General features: G+C 48.1%; 1 protein-coding gene across 1 annotated transcript in view; it reads left to right on the top strand.

Moving 5' to 3' along the window:
- Nucleotides 1–19,582, top strand: part of LOC116807217 (uncharacterized) — a 30,386-nt gene extending 10,804 nt beyond the window's left edge. The window contains exons 4-9 of the mRNA XM_072920543.1: nt 15,041–15,191; nt 15,275–15,374; nt 15,566–15,913; nt 16,625–16,700; nt 17,120–17,206; nt 17,933–19,582. Coding sequence (XP_072776644.1) covers nt 15,041–15,191; nt 15,275–15,374; nt 15,566–15,913; nt 16,625–16,700; nt 17,120–17,206; nt 17,933–18,380 — 1,210 coding nt within the window. The 3' untranslated portion in view covers nt 18,381–19,582. The remainder of the gene's footprint in view (nt 1–15,040; nt 15,192–15,274; nt 15,375–15,565; nt 15,914–16,624; nt 16,701–17,119; nt 17,207–17,932) is intronic.
- Nucleotides 19,583–20,187: the final 605 nt, after the last annotated feature.

Below are 20,187 nucleotides of genomic sequence, written 5' to 3' on the forward strand. Positions count from 1 at the left end.
TCTAATAAACTGAAATGGCATTTCACCCTGCAGTAGCCACTAAGTAATTATGATTGTCTGTAGGCAGACTAATGAAACCAGCTGTTAACAACCTAATGAGAATTTAAACCATCCCTCTGTTCCACAGACACATCCCTTTTCTGTCCCTAATTATCCTGCAGCCAGTGCTTCCCAGAGAAGTTTAGTGTTGCTTGATGTTCTGGTAAAAACTTCCTTATTTTGGAGAAGTGGTGCTGCTCTTCTCTGAGGTAGAGTTTCATGTGGGCTGCTGCCATGCTGGGGTCACATCAAAAAGTCCAGTTCTTGCAGGGGCTGGGGAGCAGGGAGAGCTCTGATAGCACAGCATGGGAAAACTGGCATGGAGGGATTCTGGTTTAGTGTGTCCCCCAGTGGCAGACAGCATTAGTTATTGATAAGTCCTTAGTTCAAAGATAAGATGTTGCTGTTTTGGCTCTAATTTTTGGCTGCTTTCAATGCAGTTTCCCCTGGCAGTTAAGATACTGTTTTTCTCTTGCTATCAATCCTCTGTCACTCCAGATGAACTTTAAAGGTCTCTTTCAACCCAAACTATTCTGTAATTCTTTGGATACATGATGAATAGCAACATGTATTTTACTCTCTTATGCATGATATTACATCATGTTTGGCCTTTTGGGGTTCTTTCTTCTCCAGGTCCTTGTGACTACTCTCACTTTTATATGCTCTTAATTTTTTCTGTTGCTCGTCAGTGAGCATTTTCAGTTCTGCCACCCATGTCTTGAGCAAGTTTTCTGTGACTCGCTGCACCAGACACCAGGTCAGTCCAAAGAAGAGCATTAGGAAGTATCCAGCTGTATTTCCTCTTCTTTCTTCTCTGTACATGCTGCTGTTTTGAGCACTCTGGCTTTCTGAGCTGCCTTCCATGTCTTGATCCTTTTCTGGATAATTAGAGGGATATCAGGATTAAATCCTGCCTCAGCTCTGAGGTCTGGCTTTTGAAGAGCCCCAGTCATCCTCTCCTGCTCATCTCATCCCGGCCTTGATGGAAATATTCTGTCTTCATGGGATTGTTGTTCAACTCTGTGCATCCTGGAACTGCTTTTCAGTGAAAGTTTATGAGTCTTTGAAAGGTTTCCTGGTGTGGGAATGCCAATCCTCAATCCTAATGCTCGATGGGGGTTTCAGTTGCCTGAGTTGTGAAACCTCCTGAAAAACATTGTTTGTTCTTTTTTCCTTAACTTTTCCTTGACTGTTTTCATCAACAGATCAGGGAGTTTGGGGATGTCTTTTCAAAGGGAATTTTAATGAATCTCCTGTCTGGCATTTCAAAGGGGAACAGTGGCTTGTTTTTTTTAACCAGCACGTGCTTACAATCCAATTAGCTAAGTGCCTTTAATTAACCATAATATATTCCAGGAGAGCAGAATAACAAGGGAAGAAAAATCAAGTGGTGACCACTCTGTGACTGAACCTGGACTTCCCCTTTCCCAGGTGCAGGATTCTGGGCAGCCGTGTAACCAATTGCTCTCCACCTTGAGCTCTGCCATGCAGTGCCTTGGGTTTCCTGGGAGGGAAAAACATCCAATCCCTCAGCTCCAGGTTCACACTTGTACAGTCACCTGCAAATCCAGAGGCCAATGGGTATTTCTGCCTGAGGTTCGTGTGCCTGGGATTTGCACACTGGAGCTTTGATTTTGAAAGTTTGGGCAGCCTGGCTGCTCAGGGAGGGATCCCTCTGGCTGGAAGGTCTCTGAACTCTCTCCTCCGTGTGAGGGGCTTGAATCTTGTTCTTTCCTTACCTCCTTATCTGCAGGTTTCTTGGTGGAGGCTTTTGCATGGAGACAGGAGAGTATGGCAGGAATGCTGGAATTAAACAGTTATGTCCAGGGTCTGGTTTTGGGTAGTTGATTCATCCCTTAGCTGCTGGGCCTTACAATTCTTTAAACTCCATAGCATCTCCTCTTATCAATATGGGACTGAGACAACACTGAGCTTCTGGGCTTTTCCTGGGCTAGCAGAACAAACTATTGCACTTCTAACCTGTGCACATCAGCACTAACCCGAGGCTTCACCCCACTCATTACAATCATGAGGGGGTAGTTGCTTATACTGTTCAAAGAATTGGATGCCTCATAGGATTCTGGTTGTGAGCTTTTCTCAAAAGCATGGTGAGATGAGGTGTGCAGGACTCATTTCTTCAGAAGGGCAGGAGAAACCACTGAAGGCCTCCTTAGCCAGCAGTCTGACACAGATTTGCTTCTGAAGCTTTGTAATTTGTCCTTATTATGTTCTATGTGTGATTTAATGAAAGCTTCTTTCTCTACTGTAACTGAGCTCTTAATCTCATGTGAAAAGCAGAGCACAATCCCTTCAGAGATGTTGTTTGAGTAACAGCCTGTTTGTGTTTCCTCTGCCGTGGTGTTACTCATGGAACTGCTCACTCCTTATTTAAGAGCAGAAAATAAACAGATTTCTCTGAGTCAAAAATACATCAGTGATGCTACACAGAGTAGGTTTGAACAGAAAACTCCTCCACTGCCCAACTGAGCAAGCAAGATCTTCCCTGTCTCTGCAAAGAATATGAAGGAGTGAGTTTTCCTCCGTGAGCGCCTGAGGCCTCATGCAGGTGATGCTCAGCAAATGGCGCATGGGCATGGCAGCTGTCAGCAAAACAAGTGGCTCTGGGCAGGTAAAAGTTGGCAGGAGATAAGAGTGGAAAGTCAAAATAACAGGTTGCTCTTGTAAGAGGAATGATGACATTGGTGAAATTCCCTCCATCTTAAAGCTTCAAAAAGCATTTTTACAAAAATCCACAAAAAAGTCCTGATTTTGATCAGTCTGATCTTCCTAAATAGCATTTTACAATCAGAATTAGGAGCTGACAGATACTATGAAGGCTCAGCAGAGGATTTTTCATTGTGACCTTAGTACATATTTTTACTGTGCTGTGGTTTGGAAGGAGGCCCCAAGCTCCAGCTGCAGCCTGGGGAGACCCTGTTGACCTAAACACTCCCCAGAGCTGCTGTGGGATTGACCCAAAACCAGAATCTGTAGGGAACTGTGTAAAACACTTCCCACTAGAAAGCACTTGAAGCTTGATGGTGATGCACAGTTCCCAGCTCCCCCATGAACCTCCCGCCCTGGGAACCTGGAGCAAGCGGAAAACACAACTTTGCCAATACTGCCTGTGCCTGAAGCAAATGGAAAGAGAACTGGGGTGTGAAAAATCAGGGTTGTTTATTTACAGAAGAATAGCAATGAAAACACAGAACACATTGACTTTTGTAAGAATATTTGTAATAACAACAATTTATTGAACGTATATACCTAAGAACATATCTAACAACAATATTTGAAACGTATTTACAGAAGACAAAACGAAGCCCTAAAACCTATATCCTAAAGGCAACAACAAACTCTAAAACTATGTACAAAAGGGTGCCATCTCTGTGCGGGATCTCCATCAGTCCTGGAAGAAAAGCAGGTGCCATGGTCACTGCAGTCAGGCACAGAGGGCTCTTCCGTGTGTCCCCAGGCTGGCACAGTGGGACCCTGCTGCCAGAGCTGAGGCGGGCTGGGTCTGGGGGCTGGGCCCCAGGCACTGGGATGGGGCTTGTGTGGCCGGAGCAGGGACCACCCAGCCCAGCCCCAGCCTGGCTGCAGGGAACCCACTCGTCCTGTGGGGACCACGTACCTGTCCTGCTGCGTCTTCATCCCAGGACCATGGCCTCCTCTTCATCTTTTTCATCAATGTCCATGTCCTCGGTGCACTCTTCCATGTCCACGTCCATCTCCTCTTCCACATCCACCTCCATCTCTTCCTCTTCAGTGTGTTTTCCATCCACTTCCATCTCCTCCTCCATATCAATCTGTGTGTCCACCTCCATCTCTTCCTCTCTGTCTGCGACAGCCTGCAGAGGTAGCAAAACCTCAGAGTGGGGGTCCCTGTCCCACCCCATCCCCCCAGAACTCCAGCCAACCCGGGCAGATGGGGGGATCCACCTCCATGGAATGGCACCGTACCTTTCTCAGGACAAAGGTGAGCATCCTGCAGGGATGGATGACGCAATCCAGGCCTTCGGCAGCTATCGAAACTGATGATGGGGGTATCCGGGGGCAGGAGCAAGAAGGGTGGCAGGAGCGGGCAGGAGCAGCGTGCAGGGTGTGCTGACCCCGGGGCCAACAGTTGTGTTGTGCTGCTTGCTGGCTGCTGGCAGTTCCAGGTGGGACATGGATTGTGACGTGACAGTTGAGCTAGAGAGCCTTTGGTTCCATGCTTAGTAACGTTCCCCCAGACCATGGTGCTCAGAGCCCTGTTCCCAAGGATGGGGCATCCACAGCCTGGGCCAGTGCCTCAGCAGCCTCAGTGGAAAAGAGCAGCTTCCTGAGATCCAACCTCAATCAGCCTCCTGCAGCTGAAAGCCATCGCCCCTTGTGCTGTTGCCACAGGCCCTGTTGAACACTCTGAACACTCTGTCCCAGCCTTTCTTGTGGGACCCTTGCAGTCCTGCATCAGGAACTGGGCGATGGAAGCTTTAGGCCCAGGTTTGCCTCTAAATGTACAAAATTAATAACAGTGGAGGGGAAGATGGTGGGACACTGGTTCTGCTCTAACTGGTGAATATTTTCTTTTTTTTTTTTTTCTTCTTTTCTATCATGCTGATGCAGGTTGAAATGAAGCTTGGCACAATATCCATTTTCTTCTCCATTTGTGAAACACGGAACAAAGTCTGGGCAAGCTGATGTTGCAGAGGAAAATCTGCAAATGTACTGGTTATCCTGAGCCTGGAGGGTGAAGTTAAAGCCAGCCTAAAGCAATTTCTGGAAAGTCAAGACTAGTGTACATTTTCTTGAGTTTGGCTATGCCAAGTTCACCTCATACTTATAAAAAAGCAAACAAAAACTCAAACAAAAACAGACAAAAGCCCAAAAAAACAAACCCACACAAACCAAAAAAATACTTTAAAAAACCCAAATAAAACCAAAGGGAATGAGGAGTTAGTATTAGTTGTGAGGATATCACAGCAGGCAAATGGCTGCTTCCCACCATGAAAAGCCACAGAAAACAGCTGCTCCAAAATATACCCAATAGGAGAACCATAAAAGTGAAACATAGCAACTTTGGGGGCAGCTCCTCATTAAGGTGAAGGATGAGCACACAGTGGTGCAGCTCCAGCATTCCCCACCCTCCAGGCTGCTCTTTGCTCCTGATGAAAGACCCTTGCAGGACTGTGGCCCCTCTCAGTGCATTATAAATCATTCCCACAGCTCTCAGTTGAGCCACTGGCATTTCCAGAGCGAGATCCAGGCACAATCCTACTTCCTGCTGAGCCTCTCTGGGAGATCCTGAGCATCTTCCTGCCTAGAGCCACAAAAGAGCTCAGGCTGTCCCTGACTGGGTTTTCAGGGGAGGTTTCCATATCCCTGTGAGATGTGTTCATCCCTCAACACATCTGATTTTATGTACAATGATGTGTTTGGGTTCCTTCCCTACTCCTGTGTGCCAGTGCGAAGTCACCCATGTGAATGGAGGGTATTGTGAGCAGGAAAATGCATTCCTGGGTTGCTTTTTTGCTTCACTGTCACTCAGCTGAACAGGGTCCTTTTCTTAGAGGGACTTACAAGAATGGGTAGGAATTTTGGCTCTGAGAGGAGCAGAAAGCACATTTTCTGCACCACATTCCCAACAGATGCTGTTTCCCTGGCAAAACAGTGACTGTCATTCATGTTCCTGGGAAGACTGTAAAGAGCCATTCAGAGATGACAGGTCCACCTGGCCTTTGGCTTTGTGTACCTCATTTCACATGTCCAGTTTCAAGGGCCATGAAAAGAGGCCACCTTTTGCCCTGGCAGTGCAGATCCCTCCTGCTGATGCCCTCCCTCAGCGTGGGAGGAATGCAGAGCTGGTCTCAGAGAAGCACAGGGCTTGAGGGTTCCTGTGTCATTTCCGTGTGTTGGTAACCATGATTGAACCACCTAGTTCTTGTCTCCTATTTATTGAACTCTGGTTGGTTTCTGGAATTGGTGAAGGATGTGGAGCTGCTGGAGCCACTCCAGGGAGACCTTTGAGCTCCTTCCAATGCCTGAAGGTGCTTGAGGAGACCTGGAGAGGGACTTTGGAAAAGGCTCTGGAGGGAGAGAACAAGGGGGAATGGGTTCAGCCTGACAAAGGACAGGTTTAGAAGGAGAGTGGGAAGAAATTCTTTTCTGTGAGATTGGAAAGAGCCTGGAACAGACTGACCAGAGAAGCTGTGGCAGCTCCATGCCTGGAGGTGTTCCAGACCAATTGGACAGGGCTTGGAGCAACCTGGCATAGTGGAAGGCAGGGGGCATGGAATGTCTTCGTCATTAGTTCCTTCCTAAGCCAAACCATGCTAGGATTCTATGAGTGGGCTGCTGAACTTGGCCAAAAGAAGAGCTACATTGCCGAGGTGAAGTGAGAAGGGGGATTAGAGCCACCTGTGTTTGCCCTTTAAATCCCTTCCAACATCAATTCTGGGCTCTGTCTCTGGGTATGGGCACAAAGGAGCCTTTGTTGTTCTTCAGTTGGGCTGCAATCTAAATCTCAGCGAGTGCAGCTCAGAGGGTGACACGTGCTGCCGCTGGGGCCACTGTGTGGACTTGTTTTCAGAAAAATGGGAGATGCAGAGGAGAGAGAGGTTCCTGGATACAGTCACTCTACCTACACCTGGAACTGAGGCATCTGCCCAGGGATTTCATATTCACCGACTGGGAAGGAAATCGAATCAGGGCTTGCTAATTTTCATGAAGTCAAACACCTGGGATTCACTTCAGACTTGCATTTTCCTGGAAGAATTCAACACAAGCGCTGTATATTTATACACAGGCACTGGACTTTTCTGTTGTTTGATGAGACTACAATTTGGCTTCCTCTTGTGGTTCCTGCAATCCTTCCTCTCCTGAGGTTTGCAGCTGAATTACCAACCTCTACCCCAGGAATATTAATCTGTCATATTTTGGCTATTGTTGTTCTTCAAAGGAAAGCAAACAATGCGATTTGAAGCCAGGTCTCTTCCCAGGAAGATTTGATTGGAACCAAGTCCTGCCTCAAATCCAATCTCATCTCCATTGTTGTGTACATCTATTAATTTTCCCATCATTGCTTTTCCATTTCTTATTACTATGCAGCTCAGTCTTGAACACCATCATTCAGAACTACACAGAAGTCACATACTGCTGCTTCCCTATTCCTATCTGCTTGTTCCCTAATCCCACCCAGCTCTCTATTGAACATCTGCTTTTACCTGGGCTGACAGGTGTGTGTTTTAGCAGAAAATACTGCAAATCAGGTGTTACAGAATTTCTGAGAGAGAGAGGTCATGATTTATGTTTGGAATGAGGTTTGAGCTACCCACTCAGACTAAGCCCTGATAAGCGGCCTTGATGGGGCCTCAAAGGCTTTGATGCAGTGAGAATTCAGTTGTAGCACAGTCAGAAATTCTGTTAAGGTAACTACAAAGTAATGAGCTATCCGAGCATGAATTAGAGTGGAGCTGCAGTGTGAAAAGTTTAGCCACCTTAAAGAAAAGGTAAACAATGTTAGCTTGCCAATCAGAGTGCCTTTGTAATCTGTAAACTATGTAGAAGCTTATATAAAGTACCATCTTATCTCAAATAAGGGGAGAACATTTGATTAACCACGTTGGTTCGGATCTGCGTTTGTCCAGTCCAGCTTCCCGTTTTCTGAGATTCCATGGCTTACAATCAGGGAAGCAGAATTTCTCCTTGCTCTGGGAATCTGATCAGGGTCCTTCCAATGTGTCACTGAACATGTGAATTCTCCCTTTCTCCCAACAACCCCCAGTGCTGGTTTTGGCTAAGATAAATCAGACAGCGCTGTTTGGAGTCACTCCCCAACTGCTTTTCCATCTCATGCAGTGGCTGGGGTAGGATGGCTGGTTGGGTTGTGCAGACATTGCACAGCACCTTCCCCTGCTGGTGCCCAGCCTGGATCAGGGCAGGTTGGATGCCACATGGGATCCATCCTTTGCCATGCCATGTGATCCTCCATGCAGTAGGGATAACAAGGCCAGCACTGGGGAACCCCAGGTGCTGCAGCAGTGATATTTTTGGGAGAAACACGGAGCTGTGCATGGCCAGCTTGAAGTCTGCAGTGGCGTGAGCACCAGGCCTGCCATGCTGAGCCCAGGGCCACAAGCAGTGCTCACCATGGCTGGGACATTGAGTCCCAACATGGGATCCCACGGGACCGGGCACGCTGGGATTTGCCCCTGCAGCTACCAAGTGTGTCCAGAGAGACTGCAAGGAGACAGTGACCTCTGTCAGTGGGACCCCTCTGTGCAGGTACCCCCACTCCTGGGGTGGCTGTGCCAGCTCCCCCATGAACCTCCCGCCCTGGGAACCTGGAGCAAGCGGAAAACACAACTTTGCCAATACTGCCTGTGCCTGAAGCAAATGGAAAGAGAACTGGGGTGTGAAAAATCAGGGTTGTTTATTTACTGAAGAACAGCAATGAAAACACAGAACACATTGACTTTTGTAAGAATATTTGTAAAAACAACAATTTATTGAACGTATATACCTAAGAACATATCTAACAACAATATTTGAAACGTATTTACAGAAGACAAAATGAAGCACTAAACCCTTTATCCTAAAGGCAACAACAAACTCTTAAACTATGTACAAAAGGGTGCCGTCTCTGTGCGGGATCTCCATCAGTCCTGGAAGAAAAGCAGGTGCCATGGTCACTGCAGTCAGGCACAGAGGGCTCTTCCGTGTGTCCCCAGGCTGGCACAGTGGGACCCTGCTGCCAGAGCTGAGGCTGGCTGGGTCTGGGGGCTGGGCCCCAGGCACTGGGATGGGGCTTGTGTGGCCGGAGCAGGGACCACCCAGCCCAGCCCCAGCCTGGCTGCAGGGAACCCACTCGTCCTGTGGGGACCACGTACCTGTCCTGCTGCTGGCATCGGTCTTCATCCCAGGACCATGGCCTCCTCTTCATCTTTTCCATCAATGTCCATGTCCTCAGTGTATTCCATTTCGACGTCGATCTCCTCTTCCACATCCACCTCCATCTCTTCCTCTTCAGTGTGTTCTCCATCCACTTCCATCTCCTCCTCCATATCAATCTGTGTGTCCACTTCCATCTCTTCCTCTCCAGCATTTTCTCCATCCACTTCCATCCTCTCCTCTCTATCAGTCTGTGTGTCCACCTCCATCTCTTCCTCTCTGTCTGCGACAGCCTGCAGAGGTAGCAAAACCTCAGAGTGGGGTCCCTGTCCCACCCCATCCTCCCAGAACTCCAGCCCACCCGGGCAGCTGGGGGGATCCACCTCCATGGAATGGCACCGTACCTTTCTCAGGACAAAGGTGAGCATCCTGCAGGGATGGATGACGCAATCCAGGCCTTCGGCAGCTATCGAAACTGATGATGGGGGTATCCGGGGGCAGGAGCAAGAAGGGTGGCAGGAGCGGGCAGGAGCAGCGTGCAGGGTGTGCTGACCCCGGGGCCAACAGTTGTGTTGTGCTGCTTGCTGGCTGCTGGCAGTTCCAGGTGGGACATGGATTGTGACGTGACAGTTGAGCTAGAGAGCCTTTGGTTCCATGCTTAGTAACGTTCCCCCAGACCATGGTGCTCAGAGCCCTGTTCCCAAGGATGGGGCATCCACAGCCTGGGCCAGTGCCTCAGCAGCCTCAGTGGAAAAGAGCAGCTTCCTGAGATCCAACCTCAATCAGCCTCCTGCAGCTGAAAGCCATCGCCCCTTGTGCTGTTGCCACAGGCCTTGTTGAACACTCTGAACACTCTGTCCCAGCCTTTCTTGTGGGACCCTTGCAGTCCTGCATCAGGAACTGAGCCATGGAAGCTTTAGGCCCAGGTTTGCCTCTAAATGTACAAAATTAATAACAGTGGAGGGGAAGATGGTGGGACACTGGTTCTGCTCTAACTGGTGAATATTTTCTTTTTTTTTTTTTTCTTCTTTTCTATCATGCTGATGCAGGTTGAAATGAAGCTTGGCACAATATCCATTTTCTTCTCCATTTGTGAAACACGGAACAAAGTCTGGGCAAGCTGATGTTGCAGAGGAAAATCTGCAAATGTACTGGTTATCCTGAGCCTGGAGGGTGAAGTTAAAGGCAGCCAAAAGCAATTTCTGGAAAGTCAAGCCTGGTGTACATTTTCTTGAGTTTGGCTATGCCAAGTTCACCTCTTACTTATAAAAAAGCAAACAAAAAACTGAAAGCAAAACAGACAAAAACCCAAACAAACAAACCCACACAAACCAATCAAACCAATGGATTAAAAAAACACAAATAAAACCAAAGGGAATGAGGAGTTAGTATTAGTTGTGAGGATATCACAGCAGGCAAATGGCTGCTTCCCACCATGAAAAGCCACAGAAAACAGCTGCTCCAAAATATACCTAACAGGAGAACCATAAAAGTGATACATAGCAACTTTGGGGGCAGCCCCCCATTAAGGTGAAGGATGAGCACACAGTGGTACAGCTCCAGCATTCCCCACCCTCCAGGCTGCTCTTTGCTCCTGATGAAAGACCCTTGCAGGACTGTGGCCCCTCTCAGTGCATTATAAATCATTCCCACAGCTCTCAGTTGAGCCACTGGCCTTTCCAGAGCGAGATCCAGGCACAATCCTACTTCCTGCTGAGCCTCTCTGGGAGATCCTGAGCATCTTCCTGTCTAGAGCCACAAAAGTGCTCAGGCTCTCCCTGACTGGGTTTTCAGGGGAGGTTTCCATATCCCTGTGAGATGTGTTCATCCCTCCACACATCTGATTTTATGTACAATGATGTGTTTGGGTTCCTTCCCTACTCCTGTGTGCCAGTGCGAAGTCACCCATGTGAATGGAGGGTATTGTGAGCAGGAAAATGCATTCCTGGGTTGCTTTTTTGCTTCACTGTCACTCAGCTGAACAGGGTCCTTATCTTAGAGGGACTTACAAGAATGGGTAGGAATTTTGGCTCTGAGAGGAGCAGAAAGCACATTTTCTGCACCACATTCCCAACAGATGCTGTTTCTCTGGCAAAACAGTGACTGTCATTCATGTTTTGGGAAGACTGTAAAGAGCCATTCAGAGATGACAGGTCCACCTGGCCTTTGGCTTTGTGTACCTCATTTCACATGCCCAGTTTCAAGGGCCATGAAAAGAGGCCACCTTTTGCCCTGGCAGTGCAGATCCCTCCTGCTGATGCCCTCCCTCAGCGTGGGAGGAATGCAGAGCTGGTCTCAGAGAAGCACAGGGCTTGAGGGTTCCTGTGTCATTTCCGTGTGTTGGTAACCATTATTGAACCACCTAGTTCTTGTCTCTTCTTTATTGAACTCTGGTTGGTTTCTGGAATTGGTGAAGGATGTGGAGCTGCTGGAGCCACTCCAGGGAGACCTTTGAGCTCCTTCCAATGCCTGAAGGTGCTTGAGGAGACCTGGAGAGGGACTTTGGAGAAGGGTCTGGAGGGAGAGAACAAGGGGGAATGGGTTCACCCTAACATAGGACAGGTTTAGAAGGAGAGTGGGAAGAAATTCTTTTCTGTGAGATTGGAAAGAGCCTGGAACAGACTGACCAGAGAAGCTGTGGCAGCTCCATGCCTGGAGGTGTTCCAGACCAATTGCCTGTATCTGCTTGTTACCTAATCCCACCCAGCTCCTTATTGAACATCTGCTTTTACCTGGGCTGACAGGTGTGTGTTTTAACAGAAAATACTGCAAATCAGGGATGCAGAATTTCTCCTTACTCTGTGAATCTGATCAGGGTCCTTCCAATGTGTCACTGAACATGTGAATTCTCCCTTTCTCCCAACAACCCCCAGTGCTGGTTTTGGCTAAGATAAATCAGACAGCGCTGTTTGGAGTCTCTCCCCACCTGCTTTTCCATCTTATGCAGTGGCTGGGGTAGGATGGCTGGTTGGGTTGTGCAGACATTGCACAGCACCTTCCCCTGCTGGTGCCCAGCCTGGATCAGGGCAGGTTGGGTGCCACATGGGATCCATCCTTTGCCATGCCATGCGATCCTCCATGCAGTAGGGATAACAAGCCCAGCACTGGGGAACCCCCGGTGCTGCAGCAGTGATATTTTTGGGAGAAACACGGAGCTGTGCATGGCCAGCTTGAAGTCTGCAGTGGTGCTCACACCAGGCCTGCCATGCTGAGCCCAGGGCCACAAGCAGTGCTCACCCTGGCTGGGACACTGAGTCAAGGAGCTTTGCAAGAATTGTTTAGCTTGGAAAAGCTCTCAAAGTTCATGGAGTCCAACCATTCCCGCAGCAGTGCCAAGCTCCCCACTGAACCATGTCCCCAGGTGCCACATCCACACCTCCAGAGATGGTGACTCCAGTGCCCTGGGCAGCCTGTGCCACTGCTGGACAGCTCTTTGGTGAGGAAATTTTCCTATAATCCAATCTAAGCCTCCACTGGTGCAACTTGAGGCTCTTTCCTCTTGTCCGGTTGGTTGTTACCTGGGAGAAGACTCTGTGCACACACACACACACAGAGAGAGGGACAGATGGGCACAAGGCATGGGAATTCCCTTTGACTCCTCAAGCACAAACCTATGGGGATGGTCCTTTTTTTTTGCACAGCAGATAAATACTGAAGCAGTGAGCTGTATCCTAACCAGGGAGATGGGGTAGAAAGATGCTTTGAAAGGGGATAAAACTTGCTGCCAGGCTTTCCTCCATGAGCAAGTCCAATTTCTTTCTCTCTTTTTAAGTTTTTTTTTTCTTTTGGTTCTGTGTTATTCCTCTGTGGGCAGGAGGCTGCAGGCATTTCAATTTTTTTCAAGTTCTTGTTACAAAAAGGGCCCAAAATATGTTCTCTTCTCAGAAGCAGTAAACAGCAAGTGCACAGTGCAGCTTCTCTAAGCCTCTCTTCTCCTGTCTCAGGGAGAAAGGAGTTCTCCAAGCCCTAGAACCTGAGTCACTCCCTGTGTGAGCATGAATTAACCAGGAATGTTCGAGTATTATTCCTGAATAATTCATGAACCTGAATTAATCATGCATTTTCATGAATTATTCATGAATAACTCATGGAAATGCAAGGTTTATTCATGCTCCAAAAAACCCAAGGCTTTTTCCCTTCTCTTCTGCTTTCTCTGAAACAAGCTAAGGAAAAAAATAATATATGTATATGGGAAAAGAACAGGAATAATAATGCTGAAACAAAACAACCAGGACAAAAAAATGCAAAAGCTCTTTCTTTCCTTTGCAGTGGGGACAGCAGGTGGGAGCTTTCCAAGCCAGACAAAGGAGACCTGACAAGGACCTGTGGTGAAGGGACAAGCACAAGGCAAGGAAGTGTCTGGTCACCTCCTCTGCTGGAACAGGCAGCAGAGACCTGGAGAGACAGGAGACATCTTGCAAGACTCAACACCTGGAGCAGTGCTAACCAGGCAAGGAGCAGCTCTGTTGCTATCAGGATTGTGATCTCTCTTTTTTCTCTCTCTGTTTTTGTGTTTGTGTAGTTTTGTTGCTTTCCTAAGGGTAAATGAACAACTGGTTTGGGGAAGGAAGATCACTGTGTTTTCTTTAAATGTTAAAAGAAAATCCCCTAGAGAGCTGTTTGGGCTGGGATTGTTTGCTGTCTGGAATGTGAGCTCTGTTTCTGAGAGGGAGAGGGCTCAGCTATGCATTTATCCCAGTTTCTGCTCTGTAGCCTTCCCTGCGTTAGGGAGAGGGCTGGGGGCAGCTGCCTGTTTCGGGGAAGGATGTAGGGAGACAGGCACACAGATCATTTGTATATGGTGCTTCCTGATAAAAAAAAATCAATGCCAGGGTGTGTATCAGTCAGGAGAAAAGGGCTGGAGAAAACCAGGTGTGAGACTGTGCCAGCAGGGCAGACTGACAGGTCTGGGGAGAGTTACAGTTCCTGCAGGGAGCTTTGCTGCAACTGATGGTGGCTGAGATAGGGAAAGAGAAAGTTCTCCAGGGTGAACTTGAACCTTCCAAGTGAGAGGAATCAAATCCAGGCAGGACTTTAATGGGGGTGTGGAGAGAAAACAAGAAACTGGAATAAATTGGGTCCTAGCTGCCCTTTCTGCCAGCTCCAACTCTCCTCTGCCTACCCCAGCTTCCTCCCATTTTCTTTGGACACTGTGGCCATTCTTCACTGGCCACAGCACATGGGCCCAGCCTTGTCCCCAGAACTCTTCTGCCAAATGCTGCTGCCGAGCAGAGCAGGCAGGACTGGGGTGATGCTGCCTGGGCCTTTAGGAGCTGGGAAGAAACTGCTCCTGAGCTCAGCAGCCCTCGGCTCCTCAGCTGCTCCTCTGGCATGGGAGATTTTGGAAATCACCACCAGCCTGGCTCTCCAGTTTTTCCGATGGTTGAAGTCTGCAGCTCCAGGGGCAGAAAGGGAAAGCTCAGTGGGCAGAGCCGTGGGCCAGGACTTAGGATCCAGCTCCTTGCAGCTTTGTTGCTTGACTGCCTTAGACATATCTATCACTGGTCTGTGCCTCAGTTTCCCCATGGGTGAAATGAAGGGAATTTTCTGTTCTCCTTATCAAAGCATTTTGATGTTTACTGGGGGAAATAATTGTGGAGGCAAGGGAACAATCATTTCCTGGAATACCCCTGGGTCTTTTTGAGTCTCTTCTCTGCACTGCCTTGATATCACACAGACACAGCCCTGCACTGAAGCAAACTGCTGGAGATCCACTGAAGTCATTTGAGCTGTGATGGCTCACAGGGGCAGAGGAGCCAGCCTGTGTCTGCTCAGTGGCTTGTTCAGCATCTGCTCAAAGTGTCAGCTGTGAGGGCTGGCCCTGCCTGATCCCAGGTGAGACCTGCCATGGCTGTCACTGCGAAGGACACTTGGATGCACTGAAGGCATGTGGTGCTGTGCTCAGTCAGACCCAAGACAGCCTCCTAGCAAAGGGCTTTAGGATAAGGCAAGCTCAGAAAGGTGGGAATGGGAACAGAGAAATGAAATAACTGGTAGAGCAAATGTAAGGCCAAGTATTTTATATCTGCAGGTTGTGCTGGCCTGGGTAAAGCACATCTTGTGAACACTCCCACCCACAGGAGAGCCCAGACCCCTGTGGTGACATTCCCACACTGTCCCTCTGCTCCAGGTGGGCAGCCCTGATGTCAGCCAAGCTCTACGTGCTCATCAGCTGGCCCGACGGCAGCCGGGTTATCGACATCGAGAACATCAAGGAGCCCCGCAAGCCCTTCCACCTCTGCACTGTGGGGGAGCAGGTCCTGGCCCCTGCCCTGGATTCAGTGGGCTGTACTGGGGTGTGGTGGAAGGCATAAGTGGTAAGTGACACCCCCCTGGCCTGGGTTTGCAATTTGGGGCTGCTCAGGAGCAGAAGGAGTTTAGTACTGAAAGATCTTCTCTTCCTATAGAGCACAAAGGTATTTTGGAGAAGCTGCTGGAAGATCGACAGCTCCTGGAGAAGTTAAGTGAGTAAGGGCTTTTGAAAATTGCACCTTTCAACTTCCATGGAGCTTTTTGGGTGGGAGGATGCTGAGCATGTTGTAGTCCCATCATAAATTTCACATCATTGCAATCAGTGTACAAAGCACTGAGTGGGAGTGGAAGACAGACACGCTGCTGTCCCATTGCTCATCCTGAGTATCTCCCTTCCTTTCAGAAGAAGAACCAGCTGTCCACAGCATGATGCCATCCCCACCAAAAAAATCCAGGAAAACCTTTCCAAAATGGACCTCAGGGAATGCATCCAGGAAATACCCCAGTGACAGGAACTATCCTGCAAAGCCACTGCTGAGGGTGGCTGAGGCCAGCCTGCCCCGTGATGCCAGCAGCTCCTCCGTCAAGGACAGGCGTGTCCTGGGAAGCGTGGCAGGGAGTCCCTGCTCACTGGCAGCTCCCCCCCACCCAGCCAGTGCCTTCACACCTCCATCCACCTTCATCACCATGGCCATGCCAGGGCCAGGGACTTCCCAGAGTGAAGAGGACAGGGCTGGTCCAGCTGCCAGAGGTAACCTTGGGTTCTGGCTCTGCTGCCTGGTCCTGAGTGACAGGGTGGGATGGGGACTTGCAGAGCAGTCAGAAAACCTCTGCTTTGCTCCAGGGCTGTATGGGTTTGTCTCAGGGCTACAGAGGTTAGAGATGGCATTTCCTGGTCCTTTCCACCTGGGAGATCTGTTCCAGGAGGGCTGTCTAAAGGGAGATGCCTGTATGTAGGGTATGGTCTCTGCTCCTTCAGGCACCAGCTGTTTCCTGGGCTAGCAGTTCTCTCCCCCCAAGCCAAAAGACAATCTGAATGAATGCCTGAATAACTGAAATTCCCAAAAGCCCTGTGTCTCCATTAGTCAAACCTTCTCAGATTTGCCTATTTCCCTATTTTTCCACCCACTACTGCACCCATTAAATGCACTTATGAAAATGTGCTAGTGTCTTATTTACCTGCTGACTAACAGCAGCATCCAGAGATGGTTTGGCTCTACTTGCCTTGCCCCCACCATATCATTTGCACTTAGAACAGAAGCCCTTGAGATGCCACTTTTTTCTAATAACAAATCCCCATTGATCAGTCCTGGAAAGCCTGTCTGGATCACTGCTATGCAAATGGAATAAGGTGTTGCCATGCAATCTAGCAGGGGTGCTTAGATAATATGTTCTGGAGACAGAGGGGTTCAGGACCTTTTCAACAGCTGATTTTTCAGCTTGTCTCTCACCCTTGCTGCAGATTATGTTGCCCTTCCAATGAAGAGGAAGCCAGATGGCATCTTGTCCCCGTGCCAACAGCAGATCTGTCTGAACAGGTAACACCTGAAAGCACAATAAAGAGCCTGAATGTTTCACACCACACATATTGATTTCTGTCCACACTGTCTCCATTCTCTGGCAGTGCTTGCTTTGAGTAGATGCTCATGGAGGTTAAACCCAAAGCACAGAAGATAACAGAAGTTTGTGTGGGCACACACAGCAAGAAATGAGCCTGTGCTCTGATTCCATGGCGGGTCAGTGGGAGGTCCCCCATATCTGTGTGCCAGGGGGATGCAGAGGAGTTTGTACACATTGAGAACCCTTCATGTTCCCTCTCAGTCTGTTTCATTCTTGTTGCAAATGAAACCAGAATTGACTTTGCTTTGAATTCCAGATAATTCTCCTCAGGAATGAATTTGAATGTGAGCACAAAGCTGTTTGTGGCAGTGCTGTTTAACTTGCTTGTTTCTTCCAGCCGTGAGGAGCGCAAGATTGATGCTTTGCAAGAGATGGATGGCTTTGAAAGGGCTCACAAAAATGTCAGTCCTGGTGAGATGGAAAGGTAATTAGCAAAAGAAGGCACTTCTTCCTAACTGTGTTCTCCTTCTCACTACAAAAGTGAGCAGTGAGATCACAGATGGGTGACAAAGTGGGGCAATTTTAAACTCCAAAGTTGCTGAGTCTCTTTACAATCAAGCCAGGTGTTTCTGATTGTAGGGCTTAGATTTAGAGATGCAAGAAGGCTCTAAAACAGTGCAGAAACTACAAAGCTCTTGCCTATAACAATCAAAACATGGTTGTGTGTTCCTTGTCTTATTGCTCATTACTTTGATGGCCAGTATCCAGTGATAAAATGATGCTAGGGACGTTTTTCTTGCCAAGAAATGGGTGCCAAAAAAATTCAAGTTATGGTTCTTGCATTGTCATTTCCCACAAGTCTGTTGTTTAATACCACACATATATGTGTCCTGGGACTTGCAAGACAGGCTTTATGTCTTTCCTTACAAATAAGAAGAAAACTGAGCATCAAAGTCTCCATGTATGCATGCCAAGGGGGAGTTGAGGGTTAAACTGAACATTCCTGAGAACTGAAAAGTCCAGATCATGTCACTTTTCTCTCCTGCCTTACTCCTCACCCAGGAATAGCTGGAAGGGCTGATAGTCTGTCAGAGGAGTTGTCCTGCCCTGCTGGCAGAAGGCATCTAATCACTGCTTGGGTGGAGGAGTGACATCCAGAGTGAGGACATGGTGTCTTCTTGCCTTTGCACAAGCGACTTTAATTTTTCAGGGTGGAGAAGATGGAGCAGCTGGAAAGGATGGTGTTGGACCTCCAACAGGATGTCCTCTCTCTGAAGAAGAAGGTGCAGAGGCTGGAATCCCTGTCCTTCCAGGAGGAGCCCCACCGACAGCCGTGTGAGGTGGTGGAGCTCTTCAACGGCTACACCAAGGAGCAGCTCAAAGAGACCATCAGCTTTGACCAGAAAATCAGCACAGCCTGCAAGACTCTGCTCTACAAACTCTTCACCTCCGACTACATCCAGAGCCACTCCATCACAGGGCGCAGGGGCAACACCTTCCGGGAGGCCAAGCCCATGATGGACGAACGCTGCATCAAAATTATCCGGGTGCTGCTGAAGCAGAAGTTTGGGGATCACCTCAGTGACACCGTGATCACAGAGAAGATCCAGAACGTGCAGAAAGGTCTGAGGCAGAAGTTTAAGACAGAATGTCTCTGAGGAGTGGAGAATTTGGTGTCTCCTCCTGCCATTCTGTGTGTGTCCCTGAGCAGCCTTCCCAGGAGAGATGAGCCGAGCAGCTGCTGCTCAGTAGATTTCCCCCAGGGAGCCAGCCCAAGTAAACCACGTGCTAAACACAGCTCAAACACTGCCAAACCTCTGCCTCCATTAACTGAGCAGGAACTGGGCCCAGCTTGGCTCGGTTTTTGCACTCTACAAGTTCCTTCCCATCCAGTCTGTGTGAGAACCTCACTGTGGGTGCATGGAATCACCTCTACGACTCTGATGGTGCTCAAAGGCTTCAGAGCTCCATTTGAGTCCAAGAATGGGTCAGAAAGGTAGCCTTGTTCCACACTGCAGAAATGTTGGCTTTGGGATGGGGAATCCAGCTGCAGACAGCCTGTGTCACCCAATGTGGCTTCGCTCTCTCTGCCTCTGGTTGCCTCATTCTGCCTGTGGGACAATATTTACTCTTTCCTCACAGTGAATGTTTTATTTCCATCACTAAAGAAAGGCAGACTCATTAAAATGACACCTTAAAACATTCAGAAAAAGATATCTTGATTTTTTTCTGCCTATTTGAATGTAGCTATAAGAAGTTGTCTTCCCTAACAAAAGCCTGCTGAACAAGAGAAAGGGTCACCCATGAAAGTTACATTAATTTTCCTTTCTAGATCAGATTATTTCCATACAAGAAAAATCCCCTACATTTTTATGACACAAGAGTGAGGGATGGAGGACAAAATATGGCCCAACTTTGCTTCAAAGACACACGTATTGTGGACACTGTCAGTGTTATTTAAATATAGTATTTTTATCCTAGATAAGAAATGCCGAGTACAACCAGACACTTTGCTGAGGGACTACAGAGAAGGTCTAGAAAGACACATCTTTTCCTAAATAATTCAGAGCTGGAGTGTGGGTGGGTTAAAATTGTTCTAAGCATTAAAAGAATGAGATGCTGACACCAGTCCAGCACTTAACAGAAGTGTTGCAAAATACCAAACATTCCCTTTTACAGAGGCTTCTCTGACAAGGAATTGGTTTTCTCAGCTTAATTTTTAAATTATTCAGGAAAAGAAATGCCAGTGGGTTTGCATTAATCAAAACATTTGGTTTAATTTATATGTTTTGTTGTGTTTTCAAGTATTTAATTTCTTCACAGTTACATGAGAAATAATAATGCAAAATAAATGTATTGGAGAAACAAGGAGCTGTTTCGAAAGGGGGGGGTGGGGGGGAAAGAAAGGTGTTATTCTCAGAATTTTCCTCCCCCTTCAGCCTTTATTTTTGAGCTCATCCATTAAAGTGGAGTTAATGCTGTGATGTATTTTCATTTTGGAGGGAGATAGGCTTGCCAATGTTTCTAGCACTATTTTCATCAGATGTTTTTAACAGTCATGTTAAATTGCAGAAGTAACAACTAAAGATATTCCTTTTGTTTTCCCAATGCAATGCTTTTCCTAACTATTGTGCAAACACATTGGTGATGATTTCTGCTTTGTAGGGAGCTTGGCCTGAGCAGCAGCTGGAGTACATCTGCTGTGGTCACTTAGAGCCCAGAGTGCAGCTAGTCCTGGAAAATACACTGAAACTGAGCAGAACTGCCCCAAAACCTCCTCAGTGCAGAAACACACCAGCCCTGCCAGAAACCTGGGACCTTCCCACCGCAGGCCTTAGGCTGGAATCACTGCTCAGGGTGATGCTTTGAATGTTAACTTATCAGAGAGAAGATTGAGGAGGCACAACCTTGTCCTGCAGAACCTTGTTCCAGCCCCTGCCATGGGCAGGGACACCTTCCACTGTC

Source organism: Taeniopygia guttata, chromosome 32, assembly GCF_048771995.1.
Source record: "Taeniopygia guttata chromosome 32, bTaeGut7.mat, whole genome shotgun sequence".
NCBI classification, from domain to species: domain Eukaryota; kingdom Metazoa; phylum Chordata; class Aves; order Passeriformes; family Estrildidae; genus Taeniopygia; species Taeniopygia guttata.